The sequence below is a fragment of the Salmo salar genome, chromosome 04 (assembly GCF_965601325.2).
Source record: "Salmo salar chromosome 04, fSalSal1, whole genome shotgun sequence".
In the NCBI taxonomy this organism is placed as follows: Eukaryota; Metazoa; Chordata; class Actinopteri; order Salmoniformes; family Salmonidae; genus Salmo; species Salmo salar.
The window spans coordinates 66,349,107-66,373,795 of NC_138294.1; the positions used below are offsets into that span (position 1 = coordinate 66,349,107).

Genomic DNA, 24,689 nt, shown 5'->3' on the forward strand with positions numbered 1-24,689 from the left:
TGGGCCAACTATTTTCTCTGTATACATCAATGATGTCGCTCTTGCTGCTGGTGAGTCTCTGATCCACCTCTACGCAGACGATACCATTCTGTATACTTCTGGCCCTTCTTTGGACACTGTGTTAACAACGCTCCAGATTAGCTTCAATGCCATACAACTCTCCTTCCGTGGCCTCCAACTGCTCTTAAAGACAAGTACAACTAAATGCATGCTCTTCAACTGATCGCTGCCCGCACCTGCCCGCCCGTCCAGCATCACTACTCTGGACGGTTCCTACTTAGAATATGTGGACAACTACAAATGCCTAGCTGTCTGGTTAGACTGTAAGCTCTCCTTCCAGACTCATTAAGCATCTCCAATCCAAAATTAAATCTAGAATCGGTTTCCTATTTCGCAACAAAGCATCCTTCACTCATGCTGCCAAACATACCCTCGTAAAACTGACTATCCTACTGATCCTTCGGCGATGTCATTTATAAAATGGCCTCCAACACTCTACTCAGCAAATTGGATGCAGTCTATCACAGTGCCATCAGTTTTGTCACCAAAGCCCCATATACTACCCACAACTGCGACCTGTATGCTCTCGTTGGCTGGCCCTCGCTTCATATTTGTCACCAAACCCACTGGCTCCAGGTCATCTATAAGTCCTTGCTAGGTAAAGCTCCGCCTTATGTCAGCTCACTGGTCACCATAGCAGCACCCACCCGTAGCACACGCTCCAGCAGGTACAGTTGAAGTCGGAAGTTTACATACACTTATGTTGGAGTCATTAAAACTAGTTTTTAAACCACTCCACAAATTTCTTGTTAACAAACTATAGTTTTGGCCAGTCGGTTAGGACACCTACTTTGTGCATGACACAAGTAATTGTTCCTACAATTGTTTACAGACAGATTATTTCACTTATAATTCACTATCACAATTCCAGTGAGTCAGACGTTTATATACAGTAAGTTGACTTTGCCTTTTTAAACAGCTTGAAAAATTCCAGAAAATGATGTCGTGGCTTTAGAAGCTTCTGTTAAGCTAAATGACGTCAATTGGAGGTGTACATCCTTGGGAGCAATTTCCAAATGACTGAAGGTACTATGTTCATCTGTACAAACAATTGTACACAAGTATAAACACCATGGGACCACACAGCTGTCATACCGCTCAGGAAGGAGAACCGTTCTGTCTCCTAGAGATTAACATACTTTGGTGTGAAAAGTGCAAATCAATCCCAGAACAACAGCAAAGGACATTGTGAAGATGCTGGAGGAAATGGGTACAAAAGTATCTATATCCACAGTGAAACGAGTCCTATATTGACATAACCTGAAAGGCCACTCAGCAAGGAAGAAGCCACTGCTCCGAAACTGCCATTAAAAAAGCCAGACTATGGTTTGCAACTGCACATGGGGACAAAGATTGTACTTTTTGGAGAAATGTTCTCTGGTCTGATGAAACAAAACTAGAACTGTTTGGCCATAATGACCACCGTTATGTTTGGAGGAAAAAGGGGGAGGCTACAAGCCGAATAACACCATCCCAACTGTGAAGCACGGGGGTGGAAGCATCATGTTGTGGGGGTGCTTTGCTGCAGGAGGGACTGGTCCACTTCACAAAATGGATGGCAGGAAAATGATTTGGATATATTGAAGCAACATCTCAAGACATCAGTCAGGAAGTTAAAGCTTGGTCGCAAATGGGTCATCCAAATGGACAATGACCCCAAGCACACTTCCAAAGTTGTGGCAAAATGGCTTAAGGACAACAAAGTCAAGGCATTGGAGTGGCCATCACAAAGCCCTGACCTCAATCCTATAGAAGATTTGTGGGCTGAACTGAAAAAGTGTGCGAGCAAGGAGGCCTACAAACCTAACTCAGTTACACCAGCTCTGTCAGGAGGAATGGGCCAAAATTCACCCAACTTATTGTGGGAAGCATGTGGAAGGCTACCAAATTATGTTTGACCCAAGTTAAACAATTTAAAGGCAATGCTACCGAATACTAATTGAGTGTATGTGAACTTCTGACCCACTGGGAATGTGATGAAAGAAAAGTGATTTATTTCAGCTCTACTATTATACTGATATTTCACATTTGTAAAATAAAGTGGTGATCCTAACTGACCTAAGACAGGGAATTTTTCCTAGGATTAAATGTCAGGAATTGTGAAAAACTGAGTTTAAATGTAGTTGGCTAAGGTGTATGTAAACTTCCGACTTCAACTGTACATTTCACTGGTCACCACCAAAGACAATTCATCCTTTGGCTGCCTTTCCTTTCAGTTCTCTGCTGCCAATGACTGGAACGAATTGCAAAAATCACTGAAGCTAGAGATTCATATCTCCCTCACTAACTTTAAGCATCAGCTATCAGAGCAGCTTACAGATCATTGAACCTGTACATAGCCCATCTGTAAATAGCCCATCCAACTACTTCATTCCCATATTATTTATTTTATTTATATATATATTTTTGCTCCTTTGCACCCCAGTATCTCTACTTGCACATTCATCTTCTGCACATCTATTACTCCAGTGTTTATTTGCGAAATTGTAATTATTTCACCACTACAGCCTATTTTTTGCCCTACCTCCCTGATGGCAGCATTCACGCTAAACTGAACGCGCGAACCACTGCTTTTAATCAGGGCAAAGTGACCGGAAACATGACCGAATACAAACAGTGTAGCTATTCCCTCCGCAAGGCAATCAAACAAGCTAAGCGTCAGTACAGAGACAAAGTGGAGTCGCAATTCAACAGCTCAGACATGAGAGGTATGTGGCAGGGTCTACAGTCAATCACAGACTACAAAAGAAAAACCAGCCCCGTCGCGGATCACGATGCCTTGCTCCCAGACAGACTAAACAACTGTTTTGCTCGCTTTGAGGACAATACAGTGCCACTGACACGGCCCGCTACCAAAACCTGCGGGCTCTCCTTCACTGTAGCCAACGTGAGTAAAACATTTAAACGTGTTAACCCTTGCAAGGCTGCAGGCCCAGATGGCATTCCCGGCCGCGTCCTCAGAGCATGCGCAGACCAGCTGGCTGGTGTGTTTACAGACATATTCAATCAAGCCTTATCCCAGTCTGCTGTCCCCACATGCTTCAAGAGGGCCATCATTGTTCCTGTTCCCAAGAAAGCTAAGGTAACTGAGCTAAATGACTATTGCCCCGTAGCACTCACCTCAGTCATCATGAAGTGCTTTGAGAGACTAGTCAAGGACCATATCACCTCCACCCTACCTGACACCCTAGACCCACTCCAATTTGCTTACCGACCCAATAGGTCCACAGACGACACAATCGCCATCACACTGCACACTGCCCTAACCCATCTGGACAAGAGGAATACCTATGTAAGAATGCTGTTCATTGATTACAGCTCAGCATTTAACACCATAGTACCTTCCAAACCGGTCATTAAGCTCGAGACCCTGGGTCTCGACCCCGCCCTGTGCAACTGGGTCCTGGACTTCCTGACGGGCCGCCCCCCAGTTGGTGAGGGTAGGTAACAATATCTCCACCCCGCTGATCCTCAACACTGGGGCCCCACAATGGTGTGTTCTCAGCCCTCTCCTGTACTCCCTGTTCACCCACGACTGTGTGGCCATGCATGCCTCCAACTCAATCATCAAGTTTGCAGACAACACTACAGTGGTAGGCTTGATTACCAACAACGACGAGATGGCCTACAGGGAGGAGGTGAGGGCCCTCGGAGTGTGGTGTCAGGAAAATAACCTTGCACACATGTCAACAAAACAAAAGAGATGATCGTGGACTTCAGGAAATAGGGGGCTGCTCCCTCTGCTATCCACATCGACGGGACAGTAGTGGAGAGGGTGGAACGTTTTAAGTTCCTCGGCGTACACATCACGGACAAACTGAAATGGTCCACCCACACAGACAGCGTGGTGAAGAAGGCGCAGCAGCGCCTCTTCAACCTCAGGAGGCTGAAGAAATTTGGCTTGTCACCAAAAACACTCACAAACTTTTACAGATGCACAATCGAGAGCATCCTGTCGGGCTGTATCACCGCCTGGTACGGCAGCTGCTCCGCCCATAACCGGAAGGCTCTCCAGAGGGTAGTGAGGTCTGCACAACGCATCATCGGGGGCAAACTACCTGCCCTCCAGGACACCTACACCACCCGATGTCACAGGAAGGCCAAAAAGATCAAGGCCTACAACCACCCGAGCCACTGCCTGTTCACCCCGCATCCAGAAGGCGAGGTCAGTACAGGTGCATCAAAGCTGGAACCAAGAGACTGAAGAACAGCTTCTATCTCAAGGCCATCAGACTGTTAAACAGCCATCACTAACATTGAGTGGCTGCTGCCAACATACTGACTCAACTCCAACCACTTTAACCTCTCTGGGGCAGGCGGGACGAATTCGTCCCACCTACGTAACAGCCAGTTGAATCCTGTGGCGCGATTTTCAAAACCTTTTGAAATGCTATTACTTCAATTTCTCAAACATATGACTATTTTACAGCTATTTAAAGACAAGACTCTCGTTAATCTAACCACACTGTCCGATTTCAAAAAGGCTTTACAACGAAAGCAAAACATTAGATTATGTCAGCAGAGTACCAAGCCAGAAATAATCAGACACCCATTTTTCAAGCTAACATATGTCACAAAAACCCAGAAGACAGCTAAATGCAGCACTAACCTTTGATGATCTTCATCAGATGACACACCTAGGACATTATGTTATACAATACATGCATGTTTTGTTCAATCAAGTTCATATTTATATAAAAAAACAGCTTTTTACATTAGCATGTGACGTTCAGAACTAGCATACCCCCCGCAAACTTCCGGCGAATTCACTAACAATTTACTAAATTACTCACGATAAACGTTCACAAAAAGCATAACAATTATTTTAAGAATTATAGATACAGAACTCCTCTATGCACTCAATATGTCCGATTTTAAAATAGCTTTTTGGTGAAAGCACATTTTGCAATATTCTAAGTACATAGCCCAGCCATCACGGGCTAGCTATTTAGACACCCGGCAAGTTTAGCACTCACCAATATCAGATTTACTATTATAAAAGTTTGATTACCTTTTGTTGTCTTCGTCAGAATGCACTCCCAGGACTGCTACTTCAATAACAAATGTTGGTTTGGTCCAAAATAATCCATCGTTATATCCGAATAGCGGCGTTTTGTTCGTGCGTCCCAGACACTATCCGAAATGGTAAATCAGGGTCGCGCCCATGGCGCAATTCGTGACAAAAGATTTCTAAATATTCCATTACCGTACTTCGAAGCATGTCAACCGCTGTTTAAAATCAATTTTTATGCCATTTTTCTCATAAAAAAGCGATAATATTCCGACCGGGAATGTCCATTTAGCTAAACAGAGGAAAGAAAACAAAGCTTTCGGTCGACGCGGGCACGAGCCTGAGTCTCACAGTACTGTAACCAGCCACTACCCAAACGCGCTACTTTGTTTCAGCCAGAGCCTGCAAAGCCACGATTCAGCGTTTTGCCGCCTTCTGAGAACCTATGGCAGCCGTAGGAAGTGTCACGGGACAGCTAAGATCCTCACTCTTCAATAAACAGAGACAAGAAGAACGACACCTTGTCAGACAGGCCACTTCCTGCATGAAATCTTCTCAGGTTTTTGCCTGCCATATGAGTTCTGTTATACTCAGACACCATTCAAACAGTTTTAGAAACTTTAGGGTGTTTTCTATCCAAAGCCAATAATTATATGCATATTCTAGTTACTGGGCAGGAGTAGTAACCAGATTAAATCGGGTACGTTTTTTTATCCAGCCGTGTCAATACTTCCCCCTAGCCCTAACAGGTTAATAATGGGAAAATTGATGTAATCAATTTATCACTAGCCATTTTATATTATAGAATGTTTATATTATAGAACGTTTACAACCTACATTATTGATCTCATATGTATATACTGTACGCTATACCATCTACTGCATCTTGCCATCTTGATGTAATTAAATGTGTCACTAGCCACTTTAAACAATGCCACTATGTTTTCATAACCAACATTACTAATCTCATATGTATATACTGTACTCTATACCATCTACTGCATCTTGCCTATGCCATTTGGCCATCACTAATTTATATATTTTTACGTACATATTCGTATTCATTCCTTTACACTTGTGTGTACAAGGTAGTTGTTGTGGAATTGTTAGGTTATATTACTTGTTAGATATTACTGCATGGTCGGAACTAGAAGCACAAGCATTTCGCTACACTTGCATTAACACTTGCTAACCATGTGTATGTGACAAATACATTTGATTTGATCTTACTTCATTTGCACACACTGTATATAGATTCTTTCTATTGTGTTATTGACTGTACTTTTGTTTATCCTATGTGTAACTCTGTGTTGTTTTTTGTCACACTGCTTTGCTTTATCTTGGCCAGGTCGCAGTTGTAAACTGGCCTACCTGGTGAAATTAAAATTAAAATTTGTCCACCAGTTAGACTTCCATTTATTGTATTATAAACAACACTAACAGGGATTATTGTTGAAGTGAAGACCAAGTGACCCTCCCACTCAGTCCTGCCTTGGCAATACCAAAAATGGAGTTATGGATTGCCCCTCGCAAAAGCTCTGATGAAGGCCTTGAGGCCAATACCTAAAGCTTATTAAAGAGCAGTGATACTATCAAGAACAGTGCCGGTTTCTTACTTTTTCTCATCTAATTCAACTGTTACCATGCACCTGCAACAAGGATAGCTCAGATGTGCGAGTGCCTTTTGAAATTTCCCTTTAAATAAATGAAATCACTGCTTTCAGGCTGGTTTTCAGTGTGTAGACAAATACCTTTTTTTCCCTTTTTTTTTTTTCTGAAAGATTCTTTAGTGTTCTTGTTTTGTCCTCTCCCTTAGCGGTGCTCCAGCAGCGAGTAGCAGCCCTGGAGCAGGAGAGAGCTGAGTTTGTCAAGCGCAAACAACAACTGGAGTCTGAGTTCAACCAGAAACGGGCCAAGTTCAAAGAGCTCTACCTGTCCAAAGAAGGTGACTGTTCAATCTGCTGTCCGCATTATGCCATGTTGCTAATGGTCAACTTGTGTAGTTAGCTTCATGAATATGGACCCTGGTCCCTTGGAACATATCCAACCTTATCATGGGTTACCTCCTGTATTTTCCTCACCAGATTATTTTCCTGTACTTCCTCTCTTTCCTCCCAGAGGAACTGAAGTGCCAGGCAGCGTCTCTGGAGGGGGCCCATTCGGAGCTGAGTCGTGTACAGGCCCAGCTGGAACAGGCCCAAGCTGACATGGAGAACATCAAGGCGGTGGCCACTGTGTCAGAGAGCACCAAGCAGGAGGCCATTGACCAGGTCAAGGGACAGTGGCAGGAGGAGGTGGCCTCCCTACAGGCCATCATGAAAGGTACTGTAGCTAGGCTTACTCTACATTGCCTCCTTTGGCCCTACTTTTGCGATTCAGTATTTAGTTGGTGACTCTGTTGGAAGGTTTCCAGTAGCTGTAAATAACCCATGTAACATTTCCTCTAGACTAGGCCTGCATGTAAGGCAGTCATTTTGATCCCATGTCATTGCCATGCTTCTGTTACAGCCTGGATGATGTAGCATCTTCGCTTGACACGCAGAAATGAACATAGAATAAAAAATCTATGTCAGCAGTGTATTTGATCCCTGGGGGTCAAATAAAGTTTGTTAACCTGTTATGGCTAGGGGGCAGTATTTTCACAGCCGGATAAAAAACGTACCCGATTTAATCTGATTATTACTCCTGCCCAGAAACTAGAATATGCATATAATTATTAGCTTTGGATAGAAAACACTCCAAAGTTTCTAAAACTGTTTGAATGGTGTCTGTGAGTATAACAGAACTAATTTGGCAGGACAAAACCTGAGAAGATTCCATGCAGGAAGTGGCCTGTCTGACAATTTCTTGCCCTTCTTGATTATCTCTATCCATTACAGAGGATCTCTGCTGTTACGTGACACTTCCTACGGCTCCCATGGGCTCTCAGAAGGCGGCAAAAAGCTGAATCGTGGCTTTGCAGGCTCTGGTTGAAAAAAAGTAGCGCGTTTGGGTAGTGGCTGGTTACAGTACTGTGAGACTCAGGCGCGTGCCCGCGTCGACCCCATGCTATGTTTTCTTTCGTCTGTTTACCTAAACGCAGATTCCCGGTCGGAATATTATTCCTTTTTTACGAGAAAAATGGCATAAAAATTGATTTTAAACAGCGGTTGACATGCTTCGAAGTACGGTAATGGAATATTTAGAAATCTTTTGTCACGAATTGCGCCATGCTCGTGACCCTTATTTACACTTCGGATAGTGTCTTGAACGCACGAACAAAACGCCGCTATTTGGATATAACGATGGATTATTTTGGACCAAACCAACATTTCTTATTGAAGTAGCAGTCCTGGGAGTGCATTCTGACGAAGACAACAAAGGTAATCAAACTTTTGTAATAGTAAATCTGACTTTGGTCAGGGCTAAACTTGGTCGGTGTCTAAATGGCTAGCCGTGATGGCTGGGCTATCTACTGAGAATATTGCAAAATGTGCTTTCACCGAAAAGCTATTTTAAAATCGGACATATCGAGTGCATAGAGGAGTTCTGTATCTATAATTCTTAAAATAATTATGTTTTTTGTGAACGTTTATCGTGAGTAATTTAGTAAATTCACCGGATGTTTGCTGGGGGTATGCTAGTTCTGAACGTCACATGCTAATGTAAAAAAGCTGGTTTTTGATATAAATATGAACTTGATTGAACAAAACATGCATGCATTGTATAACATAATGTCCTAGGGTTGTCATCTGATGAAGATCATCAAAGGTTAGTGCTGCATTTAGCTGTGGTTTTGTTTTTTGTGACATTATATGCTAGCTTGAAAAATGGGTGTCTGATTATTTCTGGCTGGGTACTCTGCTGACATAATCTAATGTTTTGCTTTCGCTGTAAAGCCTTTTTGAAATCGGACAGTGTGGTTAGATTAACGAGAGTCTTGTCTTTAAAATGCTGTAAAATAGTAATGTTTGAAAAATGGAAGTTTTCGGATTTTAGAGGAGTTTGTATTTCGCGCCACGCCCATCATTGGATATTGGAGCAGGTGTTCCGCTAGCGGAATGTCTAGATGTAAGAGGTTAACCTCTATTGGGCAGGTGGGACGCTACCGTCCCACCCACGGTTCACACTATTCAACAGCCAGTGAAAAATCAGAGAGCCAAATTCAAAACAACAAAATGTCATAATTCAAAGTTCTCAAACATACAACTATTTTACACCATTTTAAAGATACACTTCTCCTTAATGTAACCACATTGTCCGATTTCAAAAAGGCTTTACGGCGAAAGCATAAAGTTAGAATATGTTAGGACAGGGACAACACAAGAAAAACCACACAGCCATTTTCCAAGCAGGAGAGGGGTCACACAAACCAGAAATTCAGCTAAAATATTCACTAACCTTTGACGATCTTCATCAGATGACACTCCTAGGACTCAATGTTAGACAATACATGTATGTTTTGTTCGATAAAGTTCATATTTATATCCAAAAACAGCATTTTACATTGGCGCGTGATGTTAAGAAAATATTTTGCCTCCAATACTACCGGTGAATCGGCACAACAATTTACAAAAATACTCATCATAAACGTTGATAAAATATTAAACTGTTATTCAAAGAATTATAGATAACCATCTCCTTTATGGAACCGCTGTGACAGATTTCAAAAAAGCTTCACGGGGAAAGCACACTTTGCAATAATCTGAGTACTGCGCTCAGAAACATACACTAGGCAATACAGATACCCGCCATTTTGGAGTCATCTAAAATCATAAATAGCATTATAAATATTCACTTACCTTTGATCTTCATCAGAAGGCACTTCCAGGAATCCCAGGTCCACAATAAATGTTGTTTTGTTCGATAAAGTCCATAATTTATGTCCAAATACCTCCTTGTTGTTTGCGCGTTCAGTAAGCTACTCCAAATGTAGGAAGCGCGCCCAGAATTTCACGACAAAGTCGAGAAAAGTTATATTTACGTTCGTTGAAACATGTCAAACGTTGTATAGCATCAATCTTTAGGGCCTTTTTAACATAAAACTTAAATTATATTCCAACCGGACGATTCCAACGTCTTGAAAAACGTTATGGAACACAGCTACCTCATGTGAACGCGCGCCACAAAACTCATATAATTTACTGAGTCACCAAATTCCCGGCCTTCTTGTTCGCTCTGTTCACTGCAAAAGCCTGTAACTACATTCTAAAGACTGTTGACATCTAGTGGAAGCCTTAGGAAGTGCAAAATGAACCCTAAGTCACTGTGTTAGGCAATGACTTGAAAAGACTACAAGCATCAGATTTCCCACTTCCTGGTTGGATTTTTCTCAGGTTTTTGCCAGCCATATGAGTTCTGTTATACTCACAGACATCATTCAAACAGTTTTAGAAACGTCAGTGTTTTCTATCCAAATCTACTAATAATATGCATATTCTAGTTTCTGGTCCCGAGTAGTAGGCCGTTTAATTTGGGTACGTTTTTCATCCGGCCGTGAAAATACTGCCCCCTACCCAAGAGGTTAAATTGAGTTGAATAGGTATTCAGTGATGAGCCTGATTTGAAAATCCACTGCTACTCTTTACAATGAGGATCAGTTATGAGCACATTGACTAGTATTGTGTTATCTCCCCTCCCCTCTCAGACACAGTGCGTGAGTATGAGGTGCAGTTCCACCAGCGCCTTGAGCAGGAGCGTGCCCAATGGAACCAGTACAGGGAGGTGGTGGAGAGGGAGATGGGCGAGCTGAGACACCGCCTCTCTGAGGGCGGCCAGGAGGAGGAGAACCTGGAGAACGACATGAAGAAGGTTGGCTGGTTTCACACCGGGGGGTCATCAAAGTACATGAATCCTTTCATCAGTGTTGGGGTCAATTCCATTGCAAATCAATTTAATTAACAAAAAAAATCTCCATAGAGAAGCCTTGAAGAGAATTGGAATGTGACTCGATTTGAATGTGTTTTCCCCCAGGCCCAGGAAGATGCAGAGAAGCTACGGTCAGTGGTAATGCCAATGGAGCAGGAGATAGCAGCTCTGAAAGTCAAACTGACTGTGGCAGAGGACAGGGTGAAGGAGCTGGAGGCCTCGAAGGTTAGTCAAAAGGGTATGGAAAGGAAAACAAAGACTTTTACAACACAGACAAGATCTCCATGCTTATTTTATTAACAAAACAATCTTATCCATCCAAGATGTCAATTATAGTATGTGTTATATCTAGACTGGGGTAGGCTAGATTCAGCCGCGGGTCAATTTGATGGAGTGGATGGTCAGGGGGCCGGAACCTAATCATAATTTGTACACTGCAAATTGACCACAACTAAGCCTAAAAAGAGATTTGTATTTGAAAATGACAATTTCATACTTTGAATTACAATGAGACACGATCATATGCGTCTCTTGGGAACAGATTTCCTAAATTAAAACACATTTTTTGCTGAATTCCTGGTGACTTATTTATTTTTGCCCAAAACTAAAATAAAATATCCCTTGCGGGCTGGTTTTGGCACACAAGGCCGCCTTTTGCTGACCCCTATTCTAGACCATTTGCAGAGGAACATGAATTTAGGATCATTGTTTATGACATTTATAGACAAATAATCTAGGCAAAACTGTCTGAAGTGATACAGTGGAAGAAATACTTCCTATAAATGGCTTTCAGTTTAAATATGTCATTTGAGTTACTGATAAATGACTTGTTTTCATTCTGTAGGTGAAGGAGCTCAATCATGTCCTGGAAGCAGAGAAATCCTGCCGTACAGACCTGGAGATGTACGTGGCGGTGCTCAACACTCAGAAGTCAGTCCTTCAGGAGGACGCAGAGAAACTACGAAAAGAGCTCCACGAAGGTGACACACTCGTAAAGCTTTCTTTTTAAGCAAGCGGTTAGCAGTTGATGTTATTCTTTAATAACACAGACCCCAAAGCAAAGCAGGGGGAGGAAAATGGGTTTATTCAAATATGACAAATCATGTTTGGAAGTAGATGGTCATTCTCCCCTGTCCTCAGGGATGCTCTCCAGTGATTCTCCCCACAGAACAAAAGGACAGCATGTAGTTTTATAACCCAGACCTAGCCTGTGGTTGACCAATTAGAATTCCTTGCAATAAAACTGGGCCAATGGCCAAATAACAAGTATCATATTTCAGGCTCACTGTATAGACAAATTCCTCCCATTAATCTCCTATTACAGAAAAAACAGTATTTCCATTAATCGTTAGTACTCTATTGACTTTTATTCCTCTGTCTCTCGTACTCTGTTGACCTCTTGTCCTCTGTCTCTGCGTTGTGTATTTATCTTTCAAATATTCTTATACTGTCAAACATAAGGATAAGAGATGTAAGACATTTCAATACAGAAGTACAGCACAGTATTATCCCTCTTTTTCGCTATCTCTATCTCTCGCTATATGTCTGTCATGTTTTTTCTTCCATGGTCAGTGTGTCACCTCTTGGAGCTGGAGCGGCAGCAGCACAACCAGCTGAAGCACACTTGGCAGCGGGCCAACGACCAGTTCCTGGAGTCCCAGAGGCTGCTGATGAGGGACATGCAGAGGATCGAGAACGTGCTCTCTTCTGAGCAGCTCCGGCAGGTGGAGGAGATCAAGAAGAGGGACCAGGTACGCACACCTGGAGTCAGAAGGGGTGTGGGGGGGGGGTGTGTCTGGCCGTGCAAGATTGAATCAGACAATATATGAGGAATAGAGTAAATGCTGACAGTGTAATGACAGACAATTTGACATGATATTGTGTGTGCATGTGCTCTTATGGGAATGCCAGTCAGTTAAAAAGGTGTAAATACCCTGTCAAAGTGTAGTCCATTTATTGACATTGTGTTTGTTTCCCCCAGGAGGAGGATGAGAAGGAAAGGATCAGCCAGGCCAAGGAGCAGAACGAGGAAGACAGGACAGAAACCGAACCTTTAGAAGACTCATTCCTTGGGCTCAGTATTGAAGAGGTATGGCTATGATGTCACCAACACCTTACAGAGAGCACATGCCTCAGGTACACGTGATCCTTTCTCTTTAAAACATTATCTCTTCAGTTCATATTGAATATGAAGTAGCCATAAAATCTGGACATTGTAACTCCACTTCATTACAGTGACTTTGGGTCTTGTTGAAGGTATAAGGTAACCTCTCCACCTAATCCGCATGGTCAATTGTGGTCTGAAATGCCATCTCCTTAAATGTCTTGGAGAATTTCTTTAATGACACTAACATAAGTATTCCAGAAATTGGTCTAAAGCATGTGATTTTGTTCAAAGCACTATTCTCTGACAATGTACCTCTCATTTCCAGTTTTGACATCGCACTCACAACCAAAGCACATCCCCACCCTTTTTCTTTCGCTCTCTGTCATTCTGAGTCTCTGAGGCTGTGTTTCTACAGCCACCCTAAGAACCCAAATCTGATTTTCTTTCTATATCAAATTTTCTTTTTTCTGACTCACACTGTTTTACATGTGACCCATATTAGATTTGCACATTCACACTGATACAATGCCTATTTCCTGTCACTGGTTGTCATGGTAACATCGGGACGTGAAAAATATATATCACAGGTGGCATATGGAGGCTTTGGTTTGTATCAGGATTCAGATCCACATGTGGAGGTGGTATAAATGGGAAGTCAAAAGGTAAAATTCCATGTGTTTTTTTTTGTTGTTGCTTTTTACACATTAGGGAAAAGATCCGATGGGAATCGGATATGTAAATAATTGGCAAAATATCTGAATGGGCTGACTGTGAACGCAGCCTGAAGTGCTACTCATCTACTTCTGATCATTACAACCATTCTCTCCCTCCCTCTTCTCTCCTCCAGCCCCACAGCGCCCACGGCTCCATGCACTCCTTAGACTCAGACCTGGTTGCAGGGGGCCCTATGGACCTCTACAAAGACGGCCTTCGGAGGGTCCAGTCCACAGACAGCCTGGGTTCCTCTCCTGGTCTCCAGGGCCTGGGGGGCTACAACCATAAGGCCAAGTCGGCCAGCCACCTAGACGAGTCCGATTTCGGACCCCTGGTGGGGGCGGACTGCGGGGCCCCTGAGGGCCTGGTGGGCTTTGGGGACACGTTATTGGTCAGCTCCATCCAGCTGACGGCCGGCCACTTCCTGCTCACCAAGGTCTTAAATCAACCTTTTATTAAACTTTCATGTATTGTGTCTGTAAAACGATTGATCTTTTTAAATGCAGTTTTAAATAATGATTTATGATCCAGGACCAGGAGAAGGCTATAAAGGCCATGACGCCGGAGCAGGAGGAGACGGCCTCGCTGATGTCCAGCATCTCCCACGCCCACGACACCACCTTCCTGACCCCGTCAGGCTACCGCCTGGTCAGTGACCAGGAGTGGAACCTGCTACAGCAAGAGGTCAGACAGTTTCATACAGTGTTTTGGTTCATTTAAATTGTTTGATGTTTTGGTTGGGCTTTGTTTTGCAGTACAATATTGTCCGCTATACGTTGTTTGCATGGTAACTGTTGTTGGCTTGTAATCCCTTAACCACTTTGGTTCAAAAGCACCAATAAGTATAATTTAGTACTGTATTTGTTACTATTAGGAAAATACAATGTAGCCTAGGTGTTGAAATGGTACAGTAGAATAAAGTAAACATTCTTTACACTGCTATGAATTGTGTACAGTTGAGTCTGCACACATGGACAGCCTGGGGTTTCTATATAAATATTTTGTATTTACCATGTGGTATAACTCCTAACTTCATTCTTGGCTGTCTCTCACTAGGTGAAGAACGCAGGGAGGAAGTTGGGACGGCGGTGTGACATGTGCTCTAACTACGAAAAACAGCTGCAGGTCATCCAGGGCCAGGAGGCAGAGACACGCGATCAGGTAACGCCCTCTCTCTCATTCCCTGTGACACTCTATTACAGTTTAACTTTCTGTGATGTATACACCAATGTCAAGGATACTTAAAGGGAAAGTTCGTCCCAAGTTCAAAGTCATCTTTAGTGATATTTAGTCTTTCTATATTCCATGTCATATGTGTGGCTCCCACAAAGCTACATGCATTAGAAGAAATCTGACCACAAGAATCCTAAATTAATGGGGGGAAAGAAAAAGTGCAAGTTAGCTGGTGCCAATCTTTCTCATTCATTTGTCTCTGTCTCTTTGGCCTCTCAGGTAAAGAAGCTCCAGGTGATGCTGCGACAGGCCAACGACCAGCTGGAGAGAACCATGAGTGAAAAACAGGAGTTGGAGGACTCTATGAAACAGGGAAACGAGGAAACCACTGCAAAGGTCTGTCCTCCTTACACACATTAACACACTTCAGAGTCCAAAAAGTGTCAAGGATAGTAAAGCGTCAGGTAATCTTTATGCTTAGCTCTTTTGTTGTTTGAGGAGTTATTTCTAATCTTCAAAGAATGTACAGTCGTGGCCAAAAGTTTTGAGAATGACACAAATATTAATTTCCACAAAGTTTGCTGCTTCAGTGTCTTTAGATATTTTTGTCAGATGTTACTATGGAATACTGAAGTATAATTACAAGCATTTCATAAGTGTCAAAGGCTTTTATTGACAATTACATGAAGTTGATGCAGAGAGTCAATATTTGCAGTGTTGACCCTTCTTTTTCAAGACCTCTGCAATCCTCCCTGGCATGCTCTCAATTATCTTCTGGGCCACATCCTGACTGATGGCAGCCCATTCTTGCAAACGGTTCCTGGATGGTTGGGAGAAATTGCTCTCGGAGGATGTGTTGGTACCATTCTTTATTCATGGCTGTGTTCTTAGGCAAAATTGTGAGTGAGCCCACTCCCTTGGCTGAGAAGCAACCCCACACATGAATGGTCTCAGGATGCTTTACTGTTGGCATGACACAGGACTGATGGTAGCGCTCACCTTGTTTTCTCCGGACAAGCTTTTTTCTGGATGCCCCAAACAATCAGAAAGGGGATTCATCAGAGAAAATGACTTTACCCCAGTCCTCAGCAGTCCAATCCCTGTACCTTTTGCAGAATATCAGTCTGTCCCTGATGTTTTTCCTGGAGAGAAGTGGCTTCTTTGCTGCCCTTCTTGACACCAGGCCACCCTCCAAAAGTATTCGCCTCACTGTGCGTGCAGATGCACTCACACCTGCCTGCTGCCATTCCTGAACAAGCTCTGTACTGGTGGTGCCCCGATCCCGCAGCTGAATCAACTTTAGGAGACGGTCCTGGCGCTTGCTGGACTTTCTCGGGTGCAATCTTACTGGCAACAATATCCTTGCCTGTGTGTCACGAGAATTTTCAATCCCAATGATAACTAAACAATCATTTATAACTTTGACCAATTCCCAGAGGTTTGTAAGACCCTGGTTAATAGAAGAATTAGACAAAGTCTCAGAATTCTGCAAAAGCTTAGTTCTTTATTCAGAGAGTACTCAAGTCAAAAATGAGAACAGTCATTTTATAACTTTCTCTCACACACACACACACACACACACACACACACACACACACACACACACACACACACACACACACACACACACACCAGTAGAAACTCCACCTCCCTTTAGGTGGGCTGTATTTTTCCACGATACTAACACATCATTTTTCATTATCTTCTACAAGCCTAGCCATTCCTAACAGTTACTCCCCCTTACCTAAGTTGGGGAGGCCTCTTTCCTGTTATTTGGTTTGAGTTATCACAAGTCGACAGTTCAGTTGGCCTTGAATGTCTCAACTCTACCCAGCTCATATTACGAAATAGTAACACAATGGTCTAGTCACACACATTATGGAATTATGACTCTAACACATTACATACAATTATATGATTTCAGGGTGGAATCCTTTAGTCATTAATTTAACTTTTTTGTGATCTGGGGGCAGTATTGAGTAGCTTGGATGAATAAGGTGCCCAGAGTAAACTGCCTGCTACTCAGGGCCAGAAGCTAGGATATGCATATGATTAGTATATTTGGATAGAAAACACTCAGAATTTTCTAAAACTGTTTGAATGATGTCTGTGAGTATAACAGAACTTGTATGACAGGCAAAAACCTGAGAGAAATCCAACCAGGAAGTGGGAAATCTGAGGTTTGTAGTTTTTCAAGTGATTGCCTATCCAATATACAGTGTCTGTGGGGTCATATTGCACTTCCTAAGGCTTCCACTAGATGTCAACAGTCTTTAGAACATTGTTTCAGGCTTCTACTGTGAATGGGGAGAGAATAAGAGCTATTTCAAATCAAAATCAAATCAAATGTATTTATATAGCCCTTCGTACATCAGCTGATAACTCAAAGTGCTGTACAGAAACCCAGCCTAAAACCCCAAACAGCAAGCAAAGCATGTGAAAGAAGCACGGTGGCTAGGAAAAACTCCCTAGGAAAAACTCCCTAGAAAGGCCAAAAACCTAGGAAGAAACCTAGAGAGGAACCAAGCTATGAGGGGTGGCCAGTCCTCTTCTGGCTGTGCAGGGTGGATATTATAACAGAACATGGTCAAGATGTTAAAATGTTCATAAATGACCAGCATGGTCAAATAATAATAATCATAGTAGTTGTCGAGGGTGCAACAAGCACGTCCGGTGAACAGGTCAGGGTTCCATAGCCGCAGGCAGAACAGTTGAAACTGGAGCAGCAGCACGGCCAGGTGGACTGGGGACAGCAAGGAGTCATCATACCAGGTAGTCCTGAGGCATGGTCCTAGGGCTCAGGTCCTCCGAGAGAAAGACAGAAAGAGAGAATTAGAGAGAGCATATTTAAATTCACACAGAATACCGGATAAGACGAGAGAAATACTCCAGATGTAACAGACTGACCCTAGCCCCCCGACACATAAACTACTGCAGCATAAATACTGGAGGCTGAGACACCATTTGAACCATGTGTCTGGAAAAATGGCATGAGCTCAGTCATGCGGGCAGCCGTGAGAGCGAGCTGAGTTCCTTTTCATTTCTGAAGACAAAGGAATTGTCCTGTTGGAATATTATTGAAGATTTATGATAAAAAAACATCCTAAAGATTGATTCTATACATCATTTGACATGTTTCTACAAACTGTAATGCAACTTTTTTTTACTTTTCGTCTGGACTTAGTGCATGCGCCTTCTGCATTTGGAATAGTGAACTGAACGCGCGAACAAAAAGGAGGTATTTGGACATAAATATGGACTTAATCGAAACAAAATGAACATTTATTGTGGAACTGGGACTCCTGGGAGTGCATTCCGATGAAGATCATCAAAGGTAAGTGAATATTTATAATGCTATTTCTGACTTTTGTTGACACAACATGGCGGGTATCTGTATAGCTTGTTTTGGTGTCTGAGCGCTGTACTCAGATTATCGCATGGTGTGCTTTTGCCGTAAAGCTTTTTTGAAATCTGACACAGCGGTTGCATTAAGGAGAAGTGTATCTTTAATTCTATGTAAAACACTTGCATCTTATATGAAAGTTTGAGTATTTCTGTAAATTGATGTGGCTCCCTGCAAAATCACCAGATGTTTTAGAGGCAAACATTACTGAACATAACGCGCCAATGTAAACTGAGATTTTTGGATATAAATATGAACTTTATCGAACAAAACATTGTGTATTGTGTAACATTAAGTCCTATGAGTGCTTTTTGTGACTCCTCTCTTTGGCTGGAAAATGGCTGTATGTTTTTTTTTTATTTGTGACTAGGCGCTGACCTAACATAATCATATGGTATGCTTTCGCCGTAAAGCCTTTTTGAAATCAGACACTGTGGCTGGATTAACAAGAAGTTAAGCTTTTAAAATGGTGTATAATACTTGTATGTTTGAGGAATTTGAATTGAGATTTTTGTTGTTTTGAATTTGGCGCCCTGAAATTTCACTGGCTGTTGTTGAGGTAGGACGCTAGCGTCCCACATATTAAACATATCAATTCCTTTATCACTGTGAAGCCCTTTTTGTGCAAAGCAATGATGATGGCACATGTTTCCTTGCATGTAACCATTGTTGACAGAGGAAGAACAATGATTCCAAGCACCACCCTCCTTTTGAAGCTTCCAGTCTGTTATTCGAACTCAATCAGCATGACAGAGTGATCTCCAGCCTTGTCCTCGTCAACACTCACACCTGTGTTGAGAGAATCACTGACATGTCAGCTGGTCCTTTTGTGGCAGGGCTGAAATGCAGTGGAAATGTGTTTTTTAGGATTCAGTTAATTTGCATGGCAAAGAGGGACTTTGCAATTCATCTGACCACTCTTCATAACATTCTGGAGTATATGCAAATTGCCATCATACAAACTGAGGCAGCAGACTTTGAAAATGAATATTTGTGTCATTCTCAACTTTTGGCCACGACTGTACAATGCTCACGGTTGGAATGTGGATAAATCAGGATACGTCATTCTTTTTCTGTAGATTGTATGTTCAGTTATCCTCTGGAGCATTTGGATTTCTTGCTTTGTCCCAGGTCGCTGCTCTCATGCAGAGAGTCCAGGAGTCCGAGTCACTGCTTAAAACACTACAAGAGGCCTTCAGTCAGGCCAAGAGGAACACACAGGAACAGATGGTGAGCAGCACTTCTCTGCTACAGCCTCTCTACTACAGCCTCTGTTTGGGCCTCCGGTGCCTCAATAGTGTCTGTCTATGCCAGAAGCCCTGTGTAAATAAAGTTAGCAGCAAAAGCATTTGAACATTCCATCGCTGCGTGTGCCTTTTTTGATTTAGTGATGCAACCAGCTTCTTGCTGTAAGTAAGAAGGATGTTTATCTTGCTGAAGAGCAAGCTAGTGGAAATGTGATGGAATGTTCTGCCTGATAGTAGACGTTTGACCTCTAATCACACTTGTAGTCTCTGTGTCCTGCAGTCTGTGTCCGGCAGTTCCATTTTACAGTACATTGAATCACCAGGAGGAAACAAGATGATGCCACATGATTTGACGGAGTGCTGTTTTTGCCATAATCAGGCTGTGCTGATGCAGTCCAGGGAGCAGGTTGCGGAGGAACTGAGCAGACTGCAGAGGGACAACGACAGCCTAACAGGCAAACACCGACTCCACTTATCTCTCCAGCAGCAGGAGGACTTCAAACTACCCACCATGGTGCAAGTACGAGACAATCATTCACAGCCACCATTTTGAGAATTGCTCTCAGGCGCATCTCAATAGTCTAAAGGAGAGCTCTCTTCTTTTTTTTCACACTAATTCAGATTTACAGAAGAATGTCTCTTGACATCTGAATAATAAACAAGAGTTCATTGCAAGGACCATCCAGGCTCTTCATTTTTCCCCCCGTGCTTACATGGCATTGACAAAGATGAAAACATCAGTAATATTCCACATTTATATCCAAGGGGGATAAGGTGGTATGTATTTTATTCCTAGATTTAGTCCAAGTCATGTTCTAAGACTTTGTGTTCCAAATACATAGATTCTGCACAAATGATAGGAGTGTTATGTCATATTAATGTTTTAAAAAACAAAACACCTGTAATTGTAAAGATCTAGTAATGTTAGCAGACCTGCACAGAATCTGTCGTTCAGAACTGAAACCATCACCTTGACTGACCAGGTACTATTACACTGACTGGTTAATGAACTGGCAGGGAGAACATACTAGGGCCCTTCAGGGTGTTAAAGGATTCTATAGTGTACTTGTTGACTGCTTTAACATGAACAAGTCTTTAGAGTGAATCCAAAACTTGATGAAAATGCAGTAGCTAAACTCTCGTAATCACCTTAATGGTTATTGGCGTCTTTTCCTTCCATATAAAGTCAGACATCTCAGTATTCAATTCCCCCAAAAAATGTAAATGAGGGATTGAAATAGGAATATGTTGGAGTAAATGAAGAAAACAAAGAAATCTTGGAAGAACTGATAGTAACAAGTATGAAAGGGATGGAACAACTGGGTCTGAAATGTATGAGTAAGTCACCATACACATCTCCACGTGCACGGTCCCCAGAAGCAGACGGCCGTCTGGTTCACACCATCGAGCTATTTACATGTCCATCAGGTACTTCTTTCACCATTCATATACCCATTGTGACTCACTTAAATTGGTACGTGCAACTATTTCTGCTCCCCTCTAGGAACTACAAGCCCTGGTGCTGCAGTTGCGGGAGGACATAGTTGTGGTGCGCACGGCTGCAGACCACCTGGAAGAGAAGCTGAAGGCAGAGATCCTGTTCCTGAAGGAGCAGCTCCAGGCAGAGCAGTGCCTCAAAGAGAACCTGGAGGACACACTACAGCTGGAGATAGATGGCTGCAAGGAGGAGATAGGTGAGGCTCACCTTCCCATTCCTTAGGCTTGACACATAAGGATAGATGGGAGAAGAACCATAGACGTATATTTGACATACAGCTCTGGGAAAGATTAAGAGACCACTGCAAAATTATCCGTTTTTCTGGTTTTACTATGCATAGGTATGTGTTAGGGTAAAATTTAAAATTATAGTTTTATTTTATAAACGACTGACATTTCTCCCTAATAAAATTATTGTCATTTAGAGTATTTATTTGCAGAAAATGACAACTGGTCAAAATAACGAAGATGCAGTGTTGTCAGACCTCGAATAATGCAAAGAAAATAAAGTTCATATTCATTTTTAAACAATACTGTTTTAACTTAGAGTTCAGAAATCAATATTTGGCAAAAATCAGGGTTATTCCAATCACAGTTTTCATGCATCTTGGCACGATCTCCACCCAGTCTTTCACATTGATGTTGGATGACTTTATGCCACCCCTGGCACAAAAAATCATGCAGTTCGGCTTTATTTGATGGCTCATGACCATCCATCTTCCTCTTCATCACATTCCGGAGGTTTTCAATGGAGTTCAGGTCTGGAGATTGGACTGGCCATGACAGGGTCTTGATCTGGTGGTCCTCCATCCACACCTTGATTGACCTGGCTGTGTGGCATTGTCCTGCTGGAAAAACCAATCCTCAGAGTTGGGGAACATTGTCAGAGCAGAAGGAAGCAGGTTTTATTTCAGGACAACCTTGTATGTGGCTTGATTCATGCGTCCTTCACAAATACAAATCTGCCCGATTCCAGCCTTGCTGAAGCACCCCCAGATCATCACCGATCCTCCACTAAATTTCACGGTGGGTACGAGACCTGGAGAGCCCTACAAGCTACAGTGTCTCACACCCACTGTGTGTGAGACTGTCACTTTGTTGTGCTATAATCCTCATGCTCATTAATCAAGATATCTATTGATTAATGTGCCAGATCTCCCGAAAGTTTACATTTCATCTGTATGTCCTGGGCAGGTGTAGATGTTTATCTATGGCTCTGAGTTGAGCTGTCTGGACACCTGTTGAGGAACTGCTGGTGTAGAGTGAATATGAGCAATAAAGAATCTTGAGTTGCATTTAATAAGAGCCAGAGATGCTAAATATGATGCTTAGCCGTCAGTTCAAACTTGTATGGCTTACAGTAGTTTCAGCACTACAAATTACAGTAGAGTTAAGGTATAAAACATGTGCTGAGCAAGTGTTCAGCTTCACGGTCACATACTGAACCCATCAGCGCAACTGAACTCGGCTTCTCCACCATGAAATTGCCTGTCTTTTCCTTTGAATTTCATCAAAGACCCTCGTTCTCTGAAGATCCCCCCCCCTCCCTCTCTCCTTTGTATCTTCTCAAACGTATTTTTCTCCTTTCCTTTTTTCTCGGTTGGTGACTGTTGTTCAGACATCTTGGAAGGTACGAAATACACTGTCTGACGAACCTTCTTCAGGCTGTTTGTGTTTATGCTGTACATGTTGGATTAATGACCGTATGACACTGAAACTCACTCACTGCAGTAATGTTTTTGAAAATGTGGCATGCCAGATTGGTATGGGAATGAGAGGATTGTGGACATGACATAGCACCTGTTATATGCTAGCATAGTCCAGTCATAGCCATTCACTTCAATCTTCTAAGTTAGCATGGTTATGACTAACCATGTATTTTGTTTTCTTGCTTAGTAACTCACACACTACACACACCACTCTCCTTGGCAGAGGAGATTCACCCCCTTTAAGACTAGCCTCACAGCTCTAATGCATTATTCATGATTTGACAACTCATTTTCCAGGACCTGCATTAGAATTCTAGAACGCATGTCTGGGGTTGATGTTCTGATTACCATCATAATGACACTTTAAGTATCTGTTTTTTCTTTTCCCCAGCGTCATTATCCAGTCTGAAAACTGAGCTGGAGCGAGTGAAAGCCGAGAAAGAACAGGTACATGAACTGTAGGGAGACTGCATGAGTCACTCCTCTGAATGTGAAGTCAGATTGTCTTGAGTGGCTGCCTTCAATAATGTAATCCCAGCTAAGGCCTAAAACCACTGGCTTGTTAGATTAGTAGTTGCTGTTTGAAATGTATGGAACAATATGTACAAATGTAGGTGTGAATGATTTATTTACCATCACCAATGTGTTATGTGAAAGCCGTTGTAAATTAATGAGGTTATCAGTTTTCACCAACCATTGTTCCGGAGAGCTACAGGGGGTGCAGGCTTTTGCTCAAGCCTCACACATGCACACCTGAATTAACCAAGGTCTTGATGTTTAGTTAATTACTTGAATTGGGTGTTTAAGTACTGAGCTGGAACAAAGGCCTGTGCACCTAACTCTCTACCAGGACCAGGGTTGGAGACCATTGGCTTAACCTAATTGTTTTGCTCTGCATCGTAGTCTGTCTGTAGCCTAGCTGACACACAGATCACGTGAAACAGCGAGAGGAGCTGTGTCCCACTGGTCTGGACAGGAGGCTGTTATAATTCCATATTCTGCTCTTATCAAGAGCTGACACATTGATCGTTGTTTTCCCATGGGGGATTGAGACCTCGTTTGGATTTGAAAATCAAGCAGTTGTAATGGAATGAGGTGACACGCCGTGTGTGGGTGTTTGAGTGAGAAAGACACAGAGGAGAACTTACCAGTAAGGCACAGCCCCCTTCATTATCAACACATCGTCCCAACAACATCAAACAGCCTCCCCAGACTGTGAAATCAGGACTTTGAGTTTGGTAGTAGACTGTTTGTGCCAGTAGTTGATAATGACTAATGTGCTCATTTCCCAGCTGGAGAGCAGCCTGGCAGAAAAGAGGAAGACATTAGCGAGTGTCCAGGGTCTGAAGAGCAGTCTGGAGGAGCAGCTGAGAGAGCTCACCACAACCAAGGTCAGAGGTCATTCACTGCTCAGACATACCAGACAGCCTGTATCACAGGAGGTTGGTGGCACCTTAATTGGGGAGGACGGGCTTGTGGTAATGGCTGGAGCGGAATTATTGGAATCGTATCAAATACACAAACGCGTTTCCGTGTGTTTGATGCCATTCCATTGGCTCTGTTCCAGCAATTATGAGTCATCCTCCCCACAGCAGACTCTACTGGCCTGTATGTTACAACTGGCCACTGCTGCTGTTCCTTTCTCAACTATCTGTGATAAGTCTCAGCATCGATTGGGAGTAGTGATACTCAGTGTGCTGTGTCTGTGTGTGGTGGCAGACGGCCCTGGAGGCTCAGGTGTTGGATGAGAAGGACAAAGCCCTGCGGTTGCAGACGGAGCTGGATGTTAGTGAGCAGGTGCAGAGGGACTTTGTCAAGCTCTCCCAGACACTCCAGGTATGGACAGTACTGCTGCTGGGTTACCACGGTCACTAGGCTCTCTGAGATCACAAACGGTGGTTACTCTTCAGCTTGGGGTGTT

General features: G+C 42.9%; 1 protein-coding gene and 1 long non-coding RNA gene across 4 annotated transcripts in view; one reads left to right on the top strand and one right to left on the bottom strand.

Moving 5' to 3' along the window:
• Positions 1 to 6,944, bottom strand: part of LOC145878660 (uncharacterized) — a 15,916-nt gene extending 8,972 nt beyond the window's left edge. The window contains exon 1 of the long non-coding RNA XR_014392175.1: positions 6,823 to 6,944. This is a non-coding gene — a long non-coding RNA (uncharacterized LOC145878660). The remainder of the gene's footprint in view (positions 1 to 6,822) is intronic.
• Positions 1 to 24,689, top strand: part of LOC106603450 (rab GTPase-binding effector protein 1) — a 40,578-nt gene that overhangs the window by 12,078 nt on the left and 3,811 nt on the right. The window contains exons 2-18 of one of the 3 annotated variants that reach the window (XM_014197153.3): positions 6,888 to 7,016; positions 7,190 to 7,393; positions 10,698 to 10,861; positions 11,024 to 11,143; positions 11,763 to 11,898; positions 12,491 to 12,669; positions 12,900 to 13,007; positions 13,873 to 14,175; positions 14,271 to 14,423; positions 14,796 to 14,900; positions 15,192 to 15,308; positions 19,447 to 19,545; positions 19,942 to 20,082; positions 21,067 to 21,256; positions 23,160 to 23,215; positions 24,061 to 24,159; positions 24,488 to 24,604. In XM_014197153.3, the coding sequence (XP_014052628.3) occupies positions 6,888 to 7,016; positions 7,190 to 7,393; positions 10,698 to 10,861; positions 11,024 to 11,143; positions 11,763 to 11,898; positions 12,491 to 12,669; positions 12,900 to 13,007; positions 13,873 to 14,175; positions 14,271 to 14,423; positions 14,796 to 14,900; positions 15,192 to 15,308; positions 19,447 to 19,545; positions 19,942 to 20,082; positions 21,067 to 21,256; positions 23,160 to 23,215; positions 24,061 to 24,159; positions 24,488 to 24,604 (2,420 nt within the window). Of the gene's footprint in view, positions 1 to 6,887; positions 7,017 to 7,189; positions 7,394 to 10,697; positions 10,862 to 11,023; positions 11,157 to 11,762; positions 11,899 to 12,490; positions 12,670 to 12,899; positions 13,008 to 13,872; positions 14,176 to 14,270; positions 14,424 to 14,795; positions 14,901 to 15,191; positions 15,309 to 19,446; positions 19,546 to 19,941; positions 20,083 to 20,183; positions 20,242 to 21,066; positions 21,257 to 23,159; positions 23,216 to 24,060; positions 24,160 to 24,487; positions 24,605 to 24,689 lie in introns of those variants that run through there. The other 2 variants (XM_014197155.3, XR_006769651.2) reach the window with 2 other exon arrangements.